At 36.2% G+C, this 19,667-nt stretch overlaps 1 protein-coding gene and 1 long non-coding RNA gene across 2 annotated transcripts in view; one reads left to right on the forward strand and one right to left on the reverse strand.

The window, feature by feature from the left end:
• Positions 1–19,667, reverse strand: part of LOC149799545 (protein Wnt-16-like) — a 91,337-nt gene that overhangs the window by 63,105 nt on the left and 8,565 nt on the right. Inside the window, exon 2 of the mRNA XM_089958889.1 lies at positions 8,582–8,814. Coding sequence (XP_089815015.1) covers positions 8,582–8,814 — 233 coding nt within the window. The remainder of the gene's footprint in view (positions 1–8,581; positions 8,815–19,667) is intronic.
• On the forward strand, positions 5,344–18,646 carry LOC149799546 (uncharacterized). The gene is made up of 3 exons (XR_016421184.1): positions 5,344–5,444; positions 13,773–13,876; positions 18,468–18,646. It is a non-coding gene; the product is annotated as an uncharacterized LOC149799546 (long non-coding RNA).

Genomic DNA, 19,667 nt, shown 5'->3' on the forward strand with positions numbered 1-19,667 from the left:
GCAATTTCAATGGAAATAAGAACATAAAAATGTGGAAAAAATTTATAATATAACCCAGCTTGAACTGTAAAAATGTTGTGGATGATTCTATCTAAGACTAATTAACCTACCATTATGTATTATTCAATGATGCGAATGTCCCTTTCATAAATATTAGTTTCTTCTTTTAACTGATACGTATTTATTTTATCTAATGGCCAGTCTACATGACAGAATTTATATCATCAGCCTTATTACGACATTTAATAACACCCGTTTCTTAAGGATACGACGGTCTGATTATCGTGATAACCAACAAAGTAAAATGTATCATACACATATTAAAACGTTTGCACACCTTTTTTTATACAGAAAACGTTACAAATATGTTTTAAAACAGCTTTGCTAGAGAAAAACCTCTACACAGTATATACTGGAATGTCAGGACACATCTCAGAAGTACTCTCTCTCTCTCTCTCTCTCTCTCTCTTTCTGAACTAGCCACTTGCGGCTGCCTGGTACTTGCCGTAAAGTTACGTAAAATTGTAAAGGAAATTTAAGGAAAACCTTACGTAATTCTCATTAGTGAAGGAAACACTCGCAGGACCGTAAAGGGTGATCACGGGCGCTGGGGTAAGAAACACAAAGGCTTATCCAAGTTCTTGTTGAAACAAGAATTTTCTATTTTTCTTTTATAAAATTAAAAAGTCTTGTTCGGCCCGGGCTCCCTTATGGGCCCAGGCCCCGGCGATATATCCCCGGTTGCCGTCCCCCCTCTTGCCAGCCCTGAACATTCATAATCACGTAGGAATGTCGTACTTAAAAACTTAAGAAACTCTTGGGCGTTCGTTATTTTGTGAAACGGACTCCAGAATGTTCTCTCACGTGGAAAGACTGTTGAAACAGAATGAGTATAGAAACCCCATACTGCACTCGCGCAGTCTAGCGACATACGAGACCAATGACTGGCTACTGTTGCAGTTTGAAATGACTGTATAAATCCTTCCCCAATTTCGGTAAATAAAAGAAGAAAAAAAGAAAAAAAAGGACTTGAAAGTCAACTCAGACTAGATACACAAAACAGAATTTCGTTTCCTTCACGCGAACATATTATATTCTCTGCTACAGTCTTGCGTTTATTGATATCAGATGAAGACTGAAGACGCAAGATGTATTTTGAAAACGATATTTTAGCTACAGGTCTGTGTTTCGAGAATTTTGACAGATCATACAAATAAAACTTTGCTTATGCCGTCAGTATAACTTGGACAGAAATGGTGAGAGGCGTTCCGATTGATTTCACAAATATATCTCGTTTTGCCAGAAATCAGGGTCGAGTAGAATCAATAAATGTAACATGATGAAATACATAAATTTATGTGATTTGATAATTGTGGAGCCAAATGTCTGTCTAGTTGGAAATCGTCTTCAAAAGGGCACAGTTTTTTTTTCAGGTCAGGTCATGGCTAAATATTAATTAAATTTATGATAGCTTGTGCAATTCTGATCTGCTAGCGTAAAGAAGTGTTTGGATAAAGGCACTTGTAAACCAAAGTACACGTGTATATGAAATTGATAAGCTAGCAATTTAAAAATGGTGTGATGGAAATAATGTGTAGCTGTCGTTGTCTTCCGTTGTTTTCCGGTTAGCAACTACGGGAAATAAAGTTTGTAGTTAGTTTAAGGCTAATTTTTCATAATACAGCATCACACTATAAAAAATAAATTGGTCTTATTTCTTTCATAAATATTTTGCAAGAAATCTTGCACTTGCTAAAAATGTGCACGTGCCCACGTTTTACAGTTAAATACATTTTCATAACGGCACGCGATGAAATCTAGTATGTCGCAGAAAGAAAGCTGTGCTCTCCTTGGACGAATAACCTCTTTCTTTCTCAAACTCCTATACACGTTATGTATCTTAAACCCTACTCCCTGAACTGCCGAGTACGGCCTTAAAGTTAACTGAGATATCTCATCGTAACCCCCTACCTGTGTTTTAAATACTGTCATCGTAACCCGATACCTGTGTATTAAATACCGTCATCGTAACCCTATACCTGTGTTTTAAGTACCCATGGAGTTGGCCCTTAAACTGTTGAACAGGTGGTGCCTGGTCTACACAACTGGGTATGAATTCCAATCATTGATCAGTCTTTGAAGACATTCTAAATCAACCCGCAATCTGCGAGTCGCAAGTTCCTTAATAAAACTACTATAGCTGATATGTCATTTTTACACACCAACATGGGCAACTCTGTTTATTTTGAAGGGGAAAAAAGAGTCATTGAAAGTGTATGATGAAATAAATATTGGGTTTCATTGTAAATTTAGGCCAAATATCAATCATCTTGGTTGACGCTGTTGGACAAATATATACCATAGATGACTGATTGCGTAGTGTATACGATGTTTCAAATACAGACACAGATAAAAGTATGCCATGGACTGTTTTCCCATATAACGTTATAAACAATTTTCCTTCGCGCAACATCCGTTTGGCCCTGTGGTCAGCCCCGTTTTGAAACGTTCATATCTGTCATTTTAGCGATGAATTTTTAACAAAAATGTCTATAATTTTACTGTGACTGCGCTATCTGTGCAAGCTTAAACATTAAATTATTTAATTGTTTGTTTTACCCCTAAATATTTTTGTGCAATTCTTTATATTTAACAATTTTTTTGAATATATCTTTATTGTGCTGGCTTTCCGCTAGCACTAATACATTACAAATGTATACTGTTTTATGCGTTATTTTTTGTCAAAATCTTTCGAAAACAGGTTATATAGAGATTCTACAGATTTTAACTGTGGTGGGTACAGCATTATCCGAGCTGTAAGGGGACCGGGTGACCTATATCAAGTAGCACCAAAGATGCCAATGCATCCGAATGTCAGATTCATCAGCGTGAGATCTTTATACAGTTATAATGACTCGCGGGCTAACATGACCTCGCTGTTTGAAAAATGCAAGATACCCAAAGTAGTGTTTTGTATCCTATATCCTAAATAAATTCATTCCCGAGTGTCAAACGCGTCATTGTTTTTAACGCCGAGCATGAGAAATAAACGAAATGTTTTCTGCCCCGGACTGTTTCCCAGGCACAGAAATGTCAGTTACGCTAATCAGGATTTTATGCACAATGGACTTATTTTGAACACTAGATGTGGTGTCACAAACGGTCTAAATGACTATTTGACAAGATAGTGGATCCATGTTAGTTGTACGGTAAGGTGAGATACATTTTTTGGAGCACAACTGCAACAATTTGGTATTTCTCTTCATTTGTTTTCCACTGTCAAAGGACACATACGTTTGAATCACATGCATTTGATTTTGGGTTAACTGCAGAGAAGGCTTCACTTGACACTGATGAACATACATAGGAATTCGGTCTACGCCCTGAGCAACATTTAGTTCAGGTGGATTTAAAAGATACATATTGCAAGATATAGATACAGTATATATATATATATATATATATATATATATATATATATATATATATATATATATATATATATATATATATATATATATATGAGAGAGAGAGATATATACATACATACATAGACAGATAGATAGATAGATGTCGTGAGTTTGTTCAGAGCTGGTTGAAAGAAAGTGATTGTTATGGCGAGGCCGTCGTTCACAAACGTAAAAAAAGTCTTAAATAACCCATTAAAAAGGTTGCAAAGCATGCCCACTTAAAGCACTTAAGCATAATTTAGTTTCTACATTTTTAATCAAATTTAAACTCAACATCTCTGGTATGTATGTATGTATGTATGTATGTATGTATGTATGTATGTATGTATGTATGTATGTATGTAATGCCCAACAGTTTGTCTCACGACCTGTGAAAGTTATGTTTTGTACAGAAGTCAGACAATGGATCATATTTCTTTATGTTTATTTTTTTGGTAAATGCCATCAACAACGGTTAATTTACTAAGTGTTGTTAACCTAACTCAAAATGACGTCAGCATTACTGAAGGAGGGTTCGTCAAGGTCGAGTTCGGTAAAACAAATGATTTCTCTTATTCAGTTTTGAGAGACGTTTTACCATATAACGGTAGCGTGTATCAGCGTCATAACGTAAATTCGTAAAAGCGTGTGTCACACCGTGACACGTAACGACACGACGTAAAGTCAGCGAGTAACGCATATATAAAAGTTCTGTGATAAAAGCAGTCTCAAATTCGTTTTAATTAGACATGAAGCTTATGATATTATTGGGATTGATACAAAACGCTACCTTTAAGAATTGACGTCACGATGTAAGGAATCTGATGTTTGTTTAACCCATTTCACTTCTATCTTTTGAACACGACAACTAGTTCAGGATCCTCGTTCTATTACTGTGAGAGTTACCATACTGTTTAGTAGTTTTTTGAAACTGTCCACTGGCTGTACTATTGAAAGCTGTAATTATTTGTAATTGTATTAGTTGGTAAATTTAACGAGGATTTCCATTACTCATAATTAAAGCAGGTGTTCTGGTTGAACTGCATTTTTGTCTATATAAACTGCGCTGAGAACTACTTGTTTCTTAAGCTATTATTCCCAAGGACACACATAGGCAATGGACCCAAGCTAGTCTGGATAGGTATCGAACACTCGACCATTAGATAAGGAGAGAGATTATTTACCAACCAGACTACCGCTGCTCTGTCGTACGCTGAACGAGGATTCTAAAATCAGGTAATATTAGAATCAACGCCACGTTAAATAAAAGAGCAAATAACATCAATAACAATTGCAATTATTTAATGTTGTTTTTCTGTACTCATCGTGGTAAAAACTGCCCGATTCGGGGAGCCCCGAGAAGCCGTGGTCTAAAGCGCTCTCCATTACGGATCACTGCCATTTCACCTGTGTCTGCGTGGGTTCGAGTCTCGGATTCGGCTAATGTGGGTATGTGAGAAAGCTTGCCATGGGTCGGTAGTTCTTTCCGGGGTTTTCCCGGGTTCTTCCTCCACCATTAATACTGGCCGCCATGTATAAGCCTATCGTGTGCTGAAAAATGGCGTTAAACCTTACAACAACAACAACAAAACTGCCTGATTCAACAACTGAGAGATTATACCACAATACACGAAGATGAAAAAACAAACTCTTAAATGTCCGTTAACTGGTGTAGAATAACGTTCAACAGACATTCTGTTTCGTTATATGAATGTTATTATCAATGACTACAATAATCGCACAAAAGCTGGTGGACTGCGTCGTTTTGAAAGAACTCTCTCTCTTTCTCTCTCTCTCTCTAACTATTCTTAATGATAGTGGCTGCAATGATCAGCTGATTTCTAGGGGTTGTTTCGTCTGCTTCTAAGGAATGTATTACACCGCTCAAGTTCACCGAGGGACGTGTGTTTACATACAAAAATCCAGACGTTTGTTTGTCTTTTCAGCATAACAATGAAGATCGATGAAATAGACTAGAGTTTCGTATATATCAAGGTAAGATAGAAAGAATTAACCCTTTATATAAGTTTCAAACTCACATATGTAGATGATGGGATAGGGCCTAAATGAAGATGTTGCGAGCTAGGTGCAAACCCCTATCTGTGGTTCCTGGGGCAGATTATCAAGATCAAGATCTTTTTTTGTTTTGCTTTATTTCATTTATGAATATTAATAAAATCTGTGAAAATATTATCAAAATCTTCACACAAAAGACGCCCTTTTTTGTACATAAAAAATAAGGACCGTTTGACCTAAGATACTCAGTGACGTGGATATGTTTTCGTCATGCGCTTTGAATCATGAGGCGAGATTTGTAACCCCGTATGTGGCCTGCAGTATGCTATGAAAGTCCGTCTCTACATGAAGATGAAGTGAACTACTAGACGGGTAAGACGGTAGTCGTGATATAATGTCCTACTATTTTGCCAAACAGTATCTTGCTGGGAAGAAGAATTCCGTGGGGGTGATGGTGTGAGTAACATGAGACTACTGTATTTATTGACGAGCGTGTCTTGGGGTTATCATCTGTGCAAGGCTTGAGAGAATGCCGTCCATTTGCAATATCGCATATTCTTCAGTTACTCGTTTCTCATCGCTAGATGAATTAATGTGAAATTTAAAATCATTAAATTGATACTGAAAACCCATTAGTAAGGATGTAGTAGTATTAATTACAGACAAAGTCAAAGTCAGTTTGCCATGGCTTGTTGACTACATTGTTGCAAGTTACTTTGTCATTTGACCCAATACATAAACATCCAACTGTAGTGAGCATTACGACATGATACATTCGTGTTTTTGTGCGAGCAAATGATTGTTTTTCTTTCCGGTTTAATCGCCATTATGCAGTGCATGACATGCTAAAATATGGAGGCCGGTATACCTGGTGGCGAAAGAACCCGGGAAAAGCCCAGTACGAACTAGCGACCCAAAGGAAGCCAATGACAAATGTTCTCACATACCCACATAGACCGAGCCCGAGACTCTAACCCACGCAGCCATAGGTGAGTTGGCAGTGATCGTTTTAGACCACCCTGGGCACCACAAACGAATTATTTGACCAATTTCATAAATTTCATTTGAAATGAACACAAATGTACAATTCTGTTTTGCGCATGGTGAAAAATACTGATTTTATTGACTAAAACTGTGGTTAAATAACTTTGAAATACATTAGGATTCCTCGTTTTTTAATATTTTAATGCATTTCCTTTTTAAAACGCTATGACATAATTTGTGATTTCATGAAATCGTATTACGCGTTTCATGTTCGAACATTACGATACGGATATATTAAGGCAAGTAACACCGTAGTCGTGTGATGAAAATGGACAAGAAGCAAAAGCACTGGTCAAATCGCTGGGTCGTTCAATATATAATACATACAGTCTGATTACATTCCGATTTCCACTGTCCTCGTGAAGATATGACAGCGACCGCATGTGGATAATGTTCTGATGAACTTTGAATTAGCCTATGAAAATGCAGCTTTTATAAATCTGAAAAGTGAATCAAAATCGTTCGGCACACATTCAGGATCTTTAGCCATGCCGCGCAGTCTCCCAAACGTTGAAATATAAGACCTCATCTGCTTGGCTGATAAAATTAGCGATTATAATAATACCATATTTCACCAGAACATGACCCCTAATCGGTTGCTGCCAGATCTTCACTTAGGACAGTGGAGATCTGATTTTAATCAGATTGTAGTTTATAATAATATATATGCATTGAGGAAATTCATGCAATGTCGTAGCACCTAAGCCACCTGTCTGTTGGGCTAAAATCATGAAAATAATTATGTTGATGAAGAAAAACGAGTATAAAGGGGCGGGACGAGACGGGATTCTGATTCTAAAAACCGCTTCGATTTGCTTCCAAATATCCTCCGATAATTATGAATGAATCATGACGGACTCGGCAAAATCAAAGTTTTTTTTAAAAAAAAAATCGCTTAGTCCAGATACTATTTGTATTCAGTACCGTTGGCTGAATCGCACATACCACTGTTTACCTGATTAACATCAGAGCAAGGGTGGCAATTTGGGACTACTTAAGTAGCATTAAAAACGTTTGGGTTGGAGAGTTTCGAACCTTGATGTCAGTAGCAATCTGATTAAAATCAGATTTCCGACGACCGCTAAAGGGTCATACTCTGGTGAACTTTGGATTATCTAATGGAAATGCAGCTTTCAAAAATCTGACAGTGAATAAAATCGTTCGGTACTCATTCTTGTTATTCATTGACTCTGCCGAGTCTCCAAAACGCGAAGATAAAAGACTTCATCTGATTGGTTGATCAAATTAGCGATTATGGTAACAATATAGTTTACAAGAACTTGACCCCTAAGCGGCCGCAGTCAGATCTTCATTGTATAACAGTGGAGATCTTATTTTAATCAGACTGATGTCAGTAATATATATATATATATATATATATATATATATATATATATATATATATATATATATATATATATATATATATATATATATATATATATATATATATGCGTATTAAGACAATGCCCGATTTTAGTGGTTTGGGCAGATCCCCGGCGTCTTGAAATTAACTTGCATTATAACATACAGATCCGTTAAAAGAAAAAGAGAAAAACCACTAAAGAAGACTGTGTAACGCGCGGCTGAGTTTGCCAAAATATTCTGCTTAGCTGCTTGTTTCAATGTTTCACGGTAAATCAACCCATAAACTCTATTTCGTCCGATTGCAAACTGAGTTAAGTGGACAGAGCAAGACAGCCGACCCAGGTTCATCATATGACAGGTATTGAACCTACGCCTTTATACTCGCGAGCTAGGTATGCAAACCACTAAGTCACGTGAAACCTAAAAAAGAAAATTGACGCTGAAATGTTCAGTTTGTGCTTCCAAGTAATACTGCACGTGTCTCATCATGAAATAAAATGGAAATCTGCAATGTGAACAATAGAACTAAAAGAGAAAGGAATAATTTGGAACAGCTAATTGTCTGACTTAGAAAGCCCAAAAGACCGTGCTGTTGTTTGTTACTGATTTAGACTAAAAGGACACTCATTTGGTAAGAGCACAAAAACGCTACCTTGATTGCAGATTATTCCGTAGGCTTAAATACGAGTTCTTCGCAAACCTACCTTTCTTTAAAACGTTTCCGAAAACCGTACTATTGGGACTTGTTGTGCAGTTCCAGCGTTCGTTCCGGAATTGATTCTGACACTCGTATATTCCGCGCCGGGCTCCTTCGCTGACACAGTACAAAGATTGCGGATTGTTCTTGCAAAATTCTAACTGTTGGAAAACCAGTCCAGGAACCTCACTGCAAGAATCGTCATGTATCGACCCCGCTAAGGCCGACACACCAAGGTACCTGGTTAATAATAATAATAATAATAATAATAATAAACAATCATCATCATCATCACTACTACTACTACTCTACTACTATCACAATTGCTAATACCACCACTATTACTATGACTACTACTACCACCTACTGCTACTGCTACTACTACTACATATACTACTACTACTATTGTATTAATACTACCACCTCACACACTACAACCACTACTAATACCACCACGCTGATACTATTAACACCATTTAAAGTACACTGCTGATATTACTAATTCACAAAACTGCATATGTATTCGACCGCTCCGGTGGCCTAAATGGTTAGAGTGTCTGCCTCGGATATGGGAGGTCGCGAGATCGAACCCCGGCCGATTCATGACAAAGACTTATAAAAATAGTAATAGTATCTGCCTCGCTTGGATCTCAGCACTGGGTAGGACATAATTTACGTGTCTGCGGCATGATGCACCAGTGCTAGACATCATTTTTGACGTGTAGACTGGAAAATTGTTAAAGCTACATTAAAAATCCAAATTACACACACACACACACACACACGTGGGCGCACGTATTCTATTTTGAGTCGACGCAAAGGAGTGACGCAGGGATACGTCTATGCAGTCAGGCCGAAACGTGTTCATGTGCCATATCAAACAAGTTCTTTCCCCAATTATATAAATTCTAATGCGGTATTGTATTTATTACATGCCTTCTTTTTAAACTTTCTAATTATCTGTAGCTTTATTGTATGAATGAAATTCAAAACAAACTTGGATTTACAAACGTTCGATTCACTTCCTCTTAAAGTATTTTCACGCGGACGTCAAAGAAGGCACCTAAGTAGTTCGAATCTGGGTGTATGATAAGGAAATACGGATTGAACAGCTGTATTGAACGCCAGATCAAGCATGAAAGATTAAACTGGTATGTAATAAAAATTAATACTTTTGAGTTATATTATTTAATGCTGGTATTATTAATACTGATAATGTGAAGCCCGTCAAAAGTGCAGTCATATTTGTACGATTCAATTTCATTTAATCCGAAAGATATGGACATAAATATGACACATCAAACGTTTTATGGTCAATTTTAGATGACATTTCACCGATTTTTTATTTCACGCCGATGGTTTATGATACTATGAAAATTATATTTCTAAAGTTTGTTATTCGAATTAGCCGGCAGTCAAATTAAAGTATTACTGAATACTTTGGGGCCACGAGTTGCCGAGTGGTCTAAAGCGCACTCTGTTACGGATCACTGCCATCTCACCTCTGTCTGCGTGGGTTCGAGTCTCGGATTCAGCCAATGTGAGTATGTGAGAAAGCTTGCCAGTAGCTTCTCGTTGGTCGGTGGTTCTTTGCGGGGGATTTCCCGGGTTCTTCCTCCACAATTAATACTGGCCGCCATGTATATCCTATCGTGTGCTGAAAAATGGCGTTAAGCCCTACTACAACAACAACAACAACTAAATACTTTACGTGTAAACATACTCCATTCATTAGATACACGACCCTTTTTATGTTTGCTTGACGTATGTGTTTGTGTGTGTGTGTGTGTGTGTGTGTGAGAGAGAGAGAGAGAGAGAGAGAGAGAGGCAGACAGACAGAGAGAGATTTTGCTACAGGCTGATATTTTTCCACGTACACTATAATCACTGGACATTTAACATGCAAGTACTTTTTATAAACTTAGTAACTGTCGATATGTCATCGTAGTATAAAATAAAACCGTCTGATGGTGGGGCTCTGCAAAAATAAAGTGACTGTAAAAAAATAAGTAAAACAATATTTCGCCCTCTCTTGAATTATGGGCAATGATAAGTGGAACGGTCTACACCGACCTCGTCTGCTATTCGTTTTAAACCTGATTTTCGTTCATTAAATTTATATCAGCTGAAAAATCTACTCAAATGCATACGACTAAAGTTCGATCCTCGAACGGATTTCGTGTATGAAGTTTGATTAATGTCCTCAAACATGCGTGGTTGACTTTCAGAACTGATGATCGTCAAAATATATGTAAATAATATATGTTTAAAATGTTCATTTCAGCCTTTATATGCGAAGTCTTGAATGCACGTCAGGTAAAATATTAATCGATTCGACAATAAAGAAGCAATCGTGCCGTCATCGCTCCCAGCTATGTACTCTCTATCAGTCATAAGTACCTACAGAGGAATGATAAAGCAGTACTATCGCCACTCTAGATTTGTTGAGCACCTGTTTACGGGGTTCATACTGCCTTGATAGGCAATTGTTTTCATAAATGTATAGCACCTGAGGTTAACGTGAGTATCACTTCGACGGGGGCTTATTTAATAAATAATACTACTAGAGACCGAGCGGGTACGGTAGCATGATACGTATTTCAAGAATACAATTCTATATACACGTATAGAGACACATGATGATTAAAGTAAATTGATAACATTACAACATCTAAATCGAATGCAAGTTGAAGATTTATTTTAACAACTTTGGAAGATGTAGTTTGACATATTTATTGCAGTAATGCACGTGTACACCTGATCTAAGTGGTGTATGAGTTACAACTCTTTTATCAAATGGTCTGGGTGAGGGGTTTAAAGCCCTCGCCTTTACCGATCACTGACATATCATTTCTGTCTGCGTGGGTTCGAGTCTCGGGCTCAGCTTTTGTGGGTATGTGAGAAAACTTGCTTGTAGCTTCTCGTGGGTCCGTGGTCCTTTCTGGGGTTTTCCTGGATTCTTCTTCAATCCAGTTTTTATGGCCGCCATGAATAGCTTTATCATGTGCTGACAAATGGCGTTAAACCCACGACAACGTGCCGGTTTATGGTACTGAGCAAATGTAACCGAAAGACATTTCATCTTAAAAATGTATTGTGAAAAATGACTTTCGAATAGGGGCTGTACATTTTGCACGGTTGATGTCGCTTATAAGAAGGAAACCGAGTCTTGACTGTAGAAAACGGTCAAATTATTGTCAAAACGAGATAGGTCAAAGCCAGTGGAGAATGAATCGAATCCAACCCAACCCTCCGCCCTCTACATGCTTCGGATATTGGGATTCTGCATTTTGGCAAAACTGGATAGCGTGCATGTATACAACGCAACACAAGAGTGTTTGTGTGTGTGTGTGTGTGTATGTGTGTGTGTGTGTGATTTGGATGCATGCATACAACGCAACACAAGAGTGTGTGTGTGTGTGTGATTTGGATTTTTAACGTAGTCATATCGCTACGATGTCTGCAATGTGACTTTTTATAGTGATGTCTAGCACTGGGCCGGGCCGACAAGGGGGGGGGGGGCAACCGGCGATATATCCGTGGGGCCTTAAGGGGGCCTTGGCCGAACAACACTTTTTGATTTAAAAAAGGAAAGTTTTGTTTGAACAAGCACTAGGAGACTTCGCATATACTCTCTATCAGTCATAAGTACCTACAGAGGAATGATAAAGCAGTACTATCGCCACTCTAGATTTGTTGAGCATAAGAAGACATGATCATTAGCATTCCTTGACTTGGTCTACCAGTATAACTGAGATTTGGAATGATTAAGGTCCCGTCTTGAAAGAAAACAACAACAACAAAGACAAACAAACAAACAAAACAAAACAAAATAATAATTATAAAAACAACAAAATAAACAACCGTATCTTACATCACTTCTCAATAAATAATTGTACACATTGTGACATTTTCGCAGAAAAATAATAGAGTTTGTAAACTGTAGCGTAAACCTACGTCATGAAGAATACATTATCTAAGGTGTTGTTTTATACTGAGTTATATTACTTCTCATATGATGGCACATGAAAATATTATCATAACAAAAAAAGCACAAGGCCATGCTTTACTCGTCTGAATATCACGTCCGCACGTGTGTATATGTATGCGTGCGTTGACGATTTGTTATGAGCAAGGCTCTGTTAGAAGAATACAGATTTATTAGATAAATATTACAAAGCACATAGAACCTACAAGTGTGAAATATGTATTTAATTAATATTGAAAAAGGAATTCAGTCGTATTTAGCAGACACAAAAAAGGGTTACTATGCTGCTAAAAGAGACAGCTAAATAAAATGAATCCGCCAAACAGCCCAAACAGATGTAGAGTACCTAAAATGTGAGCACGGCGCCTGGGTTGTTATGTTCATTTAATTTACATTGTTTGTTCGTTATTTGTTTTATTTCATAATGTGCTGTGGGTTATGTAAAATTGTATTCTTGTAGCTGACCTTGTACAAAATCAGTGACAGTTTTGTAAACTGCATTGGTTTACCTTTTTGTGTCCGAAGGATAAATATTCCGATTATTATCTTGGACTGTTCTTTATGATGAATTTAGTAACAGACCTTCTAATTACAACTAAGGTTTTATCTTGTAAACATTTGGGACCTTACAGAACGAAATTTTCCATTAGATAATAGTTTTTTTTCAGAAGATGCTAATTGTGACCTGTGTCAGGTAGAGGAGAATAAAATCTTCTTTACTAAAAAATATATTTATCAATACAATAACATCTGAAGCAGAAATCAGTCTTATTTTGTGTTCAGTATTTAATTTAAGCTGGAATTTATTTATCCATTTTTGTATTCACTGGAAATACAAAGTGCTCATATAAAATAATATTCTTTAAAATAGAAACTAGGATTTATAGTGAAATTCAAACAAGCATACATTCTTGGATATTATTATTGTGATTCAACAAAGGATTGTTTGCACATCATTACTATTCAGGCCATCACAGGCACATCAGCAATTCTAGCGTTGGATATATTTTGTAAAAGCCACTTAAGTTTATTTAGAACTTTAGTCATTAGGACTTGTGTTAGAAATTCTACGATTTTTTGGGATTTAATTCGCAATACCGTAAGTTACTTTTTTTACTTACATTTTCACTTTATATTTTAGGGAAATAAATTATTTGTTGAATGTTTCAAAACTTACTGGCTTTTACTCTTTTCTGTTACTTTGTTTAAGACCACAGAGTCGAAACAGGGGTGTAAATGCTAATTACAGGCCAACTAATTACGAGTGAGCTCTCCAAGATAACGGAAACCTGCTAGACACCGACGAAAGTTATGGTGAGTTATCAGAATTCCTGATCTGCCTTTTTTTTTTAAATATAAAAAGAAACATTTTAAATAAAGCTTTTCTCTTTGTGACATGGAGATTTGTCAGTATTAGCCATACATTCAAATGAGGCTTTATTTTCACTTTCCAAAAATATGAAAGCTGTAATTTGATTGGTGATTGATTGATTGATCTCATATCGGTGCCTATCGATACTATTCATTATCTCTGTTGTTGTTGTTGTTGGGTTTAACACCATTTTTCAGCACACGATAGGCTATGTATGGCGGCCAGTATTAATGGTGGAGGAAGAACCCGGGAAAACCCCGGGAAGAACCACCGACCCACGAGAAGCTACTGGCAAGCTTTCTCACATACCCACATTGGCCGAATCCTAGACTCGAACCCACGTAGACAGAGGTGAGATGGCAGTGATCCGTAACGGAGAGCGCTTTAGCCCACTCGGCCACTCGGGGCCCCTATCTCGATTGTAATCAGATTGAATCATTGGTAAGTTGTATTAATGTATTAAAAAAAGCGTTGTTGGGTCTTTTTACGGAATTCATTTTTCTTCTAATGTCGAAGTGCAAATTTGTTATCTGATCAATAATATAAGAATAAAAAGAAAGAAAAAGACAGACAGACAGACAGACAGACAAAATTACGAGAGGCGATATAGTGAGTTTTAAGTTGTTTTTTGTTTTTTTTTTTTAGTTTTCGCTTCCAAATTAACTTGTATTCAATTCTTAAGGGTATTTTTATTAGTATTATTAAATTTTTTTATACACCTGTTGGTTCATAATCATTTTTTTTCGCTTCTGTTTTGCTGATAATCCTTCAGTTTTGAAAAATAATCACTGCGTCTGAAGTATGGCTACATTAGTTATCAGTTACTATTATTCAATTAAATGTTTACTAATAGCAGTTGTAACTTATGCAGTATTGTTTACTTAAAATAAACTGGATATTCTAATATTCGCTGAAAAACAGAGTGTAGGAACTTAAACCCATTATCAATACGTTTGACCCCGTGTGGAGTTTTTGCAAAAAGATGTATTAAACATTTCGATATTTTCAAAGATGGGGGCTATTTGTTGCTCAAGGAATTTTTATTTTTTATTTTATAGATAACCAGCCACGCTTGAGTTGTATGCGTTAGTAATGTGTCAGGAGACCCAAAACTTAAATGACCAGAGTTTGATTCCTTTAAATATCCGTCATATTTAGAGGGGAAGAACCTCGTTTGAAGTACTTATTATCAGGTCAACGTCACCGATTCCCAATAGGCTTAAGTTGGAAAAATAACGTACAATAGGAAGCTTTGATAAATTTATTTCCTTTGACACACACACACACACACACACACACATATATATATATATATATATATATATATATATATATATATATATATATATATATATATATATATATATATATATATATATATATATATATATATATATATATATATATATATATATATGTATGTATGTATGTATGTATGTATGTGTGACTGTGTGACTGTAGCAAACAATTATCAGATAAATAGTTTGTAGACATATCTAATGTTTTAATATAAATGTCATTTCATATACCGTAGGAATTAATTATCACATAGTGGATACACGCATGTTACCGTGAAAAGGGACAGTTGGCTCAAAACAGTGATATTAATTCCTTCACGCATTTCTCTGTCTAGACACTCAGACATACATGAAGACGGACGGACAAATACCAATTAGTCAACAGTCCCCAAACCGATTATTGGTCGCAATCGGGAGAATAATAAAATTTTTTCTTCAGTCTATAGTTGTTAGCGCACATAAGAGATACATATACGCCATTACAGAACAAATACTATTGCGGTATAATTTGTACTTAAGAACTTTAAGTCGACCGCCGCCGCTACGAAGATATCAGCCAAAAAGTTTTCCAAATTCTCGTGGAGACGGCACGACCGAAGCATCCATTCCCTTCCCTGGTTAAAAACGGATAACATTTGTGAAAGCGGGGTTAATCCGGCCGTTTATTCAGGCAGCAGTCTTTCGCTGTTACATAGTCATTTGTATCTACGCGTTTAATGTCAGATTGTTAGCTTTGGTTTGAGTTATGGTCGATCTGAACTTTGGTGACATCCTTCTATCGTTTGTTTCCCGAGTGCACCTTAATTTACTACTGTGTGTTAAATGATTTGAACCCTAACTGTCCATCATGCTTGGTTATATCGTTTGTACGTATTTCATGTACAGTAAATTCGGTTGTGCAAACAACCTCAGTGTGACATTAAAAGTTCCTGTTCACGAAAAGGGAATTCATTTACATTTTCCTTGAAAGACTTTCCTATTCGAACAGTTCTATAAAATCGGTTTGTATTTTTATGTTTTGATTTTATCGTTTTGTGTTCAAGGCTACATCTGGTAACTGAAAACTCTGAGCATCCTTCTAGAGGTATAGTTACATGTCATTGACTGCACTACAAATTCATGCTAAAATAGTTTAATGTCTGTAATAAGAAGCAAAGACACTGTTGCTTATTAGGTAGTGGACATGAGTGTGTTTTACATTGACATGTCTCAGAAAATCTACTGACAGTGATATTGAATATCTTTGTCCATGATCTGGATAATTTGACAGTGACATCTAATAACACTTATTGGCAGTCAGGAATCTGATAGTGGCATTAAATGTCACTGTCGATAACTGTGACAGATTGACAGTGGCATTGAATGAGTCTGTATGTTATTTTAAATAATTTTCTAGTGACAGGACATTCTCCGTGATCGGGGTTTGTTTGACACTGACATTCAATGATACTTTAATAACTGTCACAATCTGACAGTGACATCCGGTGACAACGTATATGAATGTCGCGATCGGATAATGAATGCAGATAATTTTGTGTATGTCAAGTTTGACAGTGACTGCCAATTTCATTTATTATTTGACAGTGACATCAAATGACAAAGTCCATGATTATCATGATCTGACTACGAATGCAGATGATTTCGTCTGTGCCGGGAGAGTTTGAAAATGACTTCCAATTACACTTTATATTGCTGTCACAATTTGACAGTAATATCCGATGGCAGTGTCTATGAATGTCGGGATCTAAGAATGAATGCAGTTGATTTTTCTGTGCCACGGATATGTTGACCATTACTCCTAAAACTACTTCTGTTGAATATTGACGGTGACTGCTTGCATAACAAAAATGTTCTTCCTATCACTGACACAATCCATGCTAAAAATGATTTGTAAAATGACTATTAATGACACCATATATTCTCCCAAAGACGTTTTGTATTTTTTCTTAATATTATAAGTTATTACGAGTTACAATACATATATGTAATGGAAGACACAGGAGAAATCGGGTAAGACCAATTACTAGTATCTTAGATGGGCGGAATGCAAACACTTGCAAGTGCCGATTGTGGGGATCGGTCCCAGAACCCCAGAGGTACAACAAGAATATGTTTCCCCTGCGCCACATAGGCCGCAGAAAGATTGATCGATTTTTCCCTCAGAGACCCCCTTGACTACGCATGTTAAATATGCAAATATTTTCCTTAAAACTGTTCCTAACCAGCGAACACCGAGTCTAATCGACAACATATTTTATACCACTGTGGTTTTGTAATAAAATTTCAAACTCAATGTTTATTTGATTGAAGCTTTGAAAAAAACAATGAGCCTGCTACAACACCCCCTCCCCTTTCATGAATCAGCAGTTAGTGTGAATGACGTACGATGGACCCAACATCATCCGAAAGGACATGTATCAATGATAAGCGTAGGCTACTATCAGGAAGCTTTGCAGACAAACAAAATTTTATCATTCAGTCGGCTATACACAGTATTTGTATGTTTATGTGTGATTCTGTGTGTGTGTGTGTGTGTGTGTGTGTGTGTGTGCCCGCCCGATCATTGTTTTAGAGTCATGGCTATGTATCATAGAGAAAACGTCGTTCACCTGTCACCACTTTGTTGTTTATTGTATCTTGAAATGTCATGTTAACGTCTTATTTGTCGACCCACTCAAAGGAATGTGAATTTAGCATTTGAAATGATGGAAAACTCCAATATGTCTTCAAAATGGAATTAAATCATCTTCGTTGATATTTTTTCCTTCAGTTCGGTTGCCCCATGTACATATCTAATTTCGTATTCGGCGAGCTGTAGCAGTCAAAATTTAAATTGTCAGGGAAAGCTAATGTGTATGCATTTGAGCTACTTATAAGGAAAACAGTTTAACTGATTGATCTCTTTTCTCTGTTAAAAGATGCATAATTATAATAATTTTTCTCTTCAATCCAATGTGTAATTTCACGGATCGTATAAACACGATTCAGTGGTTTCAGACATACGGTGTTATTTTGCGAGTATTGTTGATTTGATTATTTACGGTTCAAAGTAAAAGTCTGCTTTTATTGCAAATTATTATTATTATTATTATTATTATTATTATTATTATTATTATTAAATTAATTTATTATTAAATTAATTTATTTTTAGTATTAATTATTATTATTATTATTATTATTATTATTATTATTATTATTATTATTATTATTGGGTCATTTTTATGTAAAATTTCAGTTCGGATTATGTCATCGTGCATTATAATGCATCAGAATTTGACCTACCCAATATAAGATGGAGACCTCAGACTAGAAAGATGATTGGAGCCATCCCCATAGGGCGGTTCGTCAGGAAAAGGGGAGGTGGTACATTTATGCATATGTTTTGTAGTAATGACTAGTGATGATAAAGCTATTTTGCTGCCATATTTACTTATTATTTCTTCTTTTTCATCATCATCATCATTAACAACAACAACAACAACAACAACAATAATAATAATAATAATAATAATAATAATAATAATAATAATATTATTATTATTATTATTAGCGTTCTACCAGTTCTAGTCATGACTGAAGAAGTACATATTTTGAAATTTTTATTGCTTTTGTATTGCGTCAACATTTGGCGGCTTTTAAAGTTAGTTTCAAGCGCCACAATCAGCACTGAGTTTTGACAGCGTGTATTACCCCCTCCCCCCCCCCAAAAAAAAAAGATGACTCGGAATGACAAAGCTGTCATGGCATAGCAGAAGGCAAGCAAAAAGCAGGCGCTGAATCAATAGGGGACGAAAAAAGGGGAAATAATTACGGGTCATTATTTTATTATTATGAATATAGGGAGTCCTAAATAACTACTCATTTACGAATTAAATTAGCGATAAATAATGCGTAGCAATTGCATTTACTCCACCGCATTTACTTGTCTTTATTTTCAGTTTTTACATCCATTGTCGTATGTTGCCACGTCGTTTCTTGATTGATGGTGCATCGTGAAAAATGATGTACACCACCTATATATTAGGTATAAAAATGTAAAAAGAAACAAGCTTGCTGAAATATAAAAGCAAATAACTCCGATGAATATATTACTACACCGTAAATGTGGATGTCAGAACATGGTTCACCAGGGTGAGGACCTCTGCTCCAAGCAGGCTGTTAGGTCTGAACGGGAAACTATTCAAAATGGTCTTTTTATGGATTTCCATATCTTTTAGGTAAAGAGGCCGACTAACTATCGAAACTATCCAGAAAGATGATTTTGAAAAGTGAAATAATGTTTGCATTATTGACATGAATTGGCTGGACGACGTTGTATTTGTTGTTGTTATTATATTAAGTACTAACAGCACGGCGCTTCTGTACCATTGTATACGTACAATTGTGAGGCTCTCACGATGAACTCTAAAAGGAATTTATATCAGTTGTAAACGAT

Source organism: Sinohyriopsis cumingii, chromosome 5 (assembly GCF_028554795.1).
Source record: "Sinohyriopsis cumingii isolate HCF-2022 chromosome 5, ASM2855479v2, whole genome shotgun sequence".
Lineage (NCBI taxonomy): Eukaryota > Metazoa > Mollusca > Bivalvia > Unionida > Unionidae > Sinohyriopsis > Sinohyriopsis cumingii.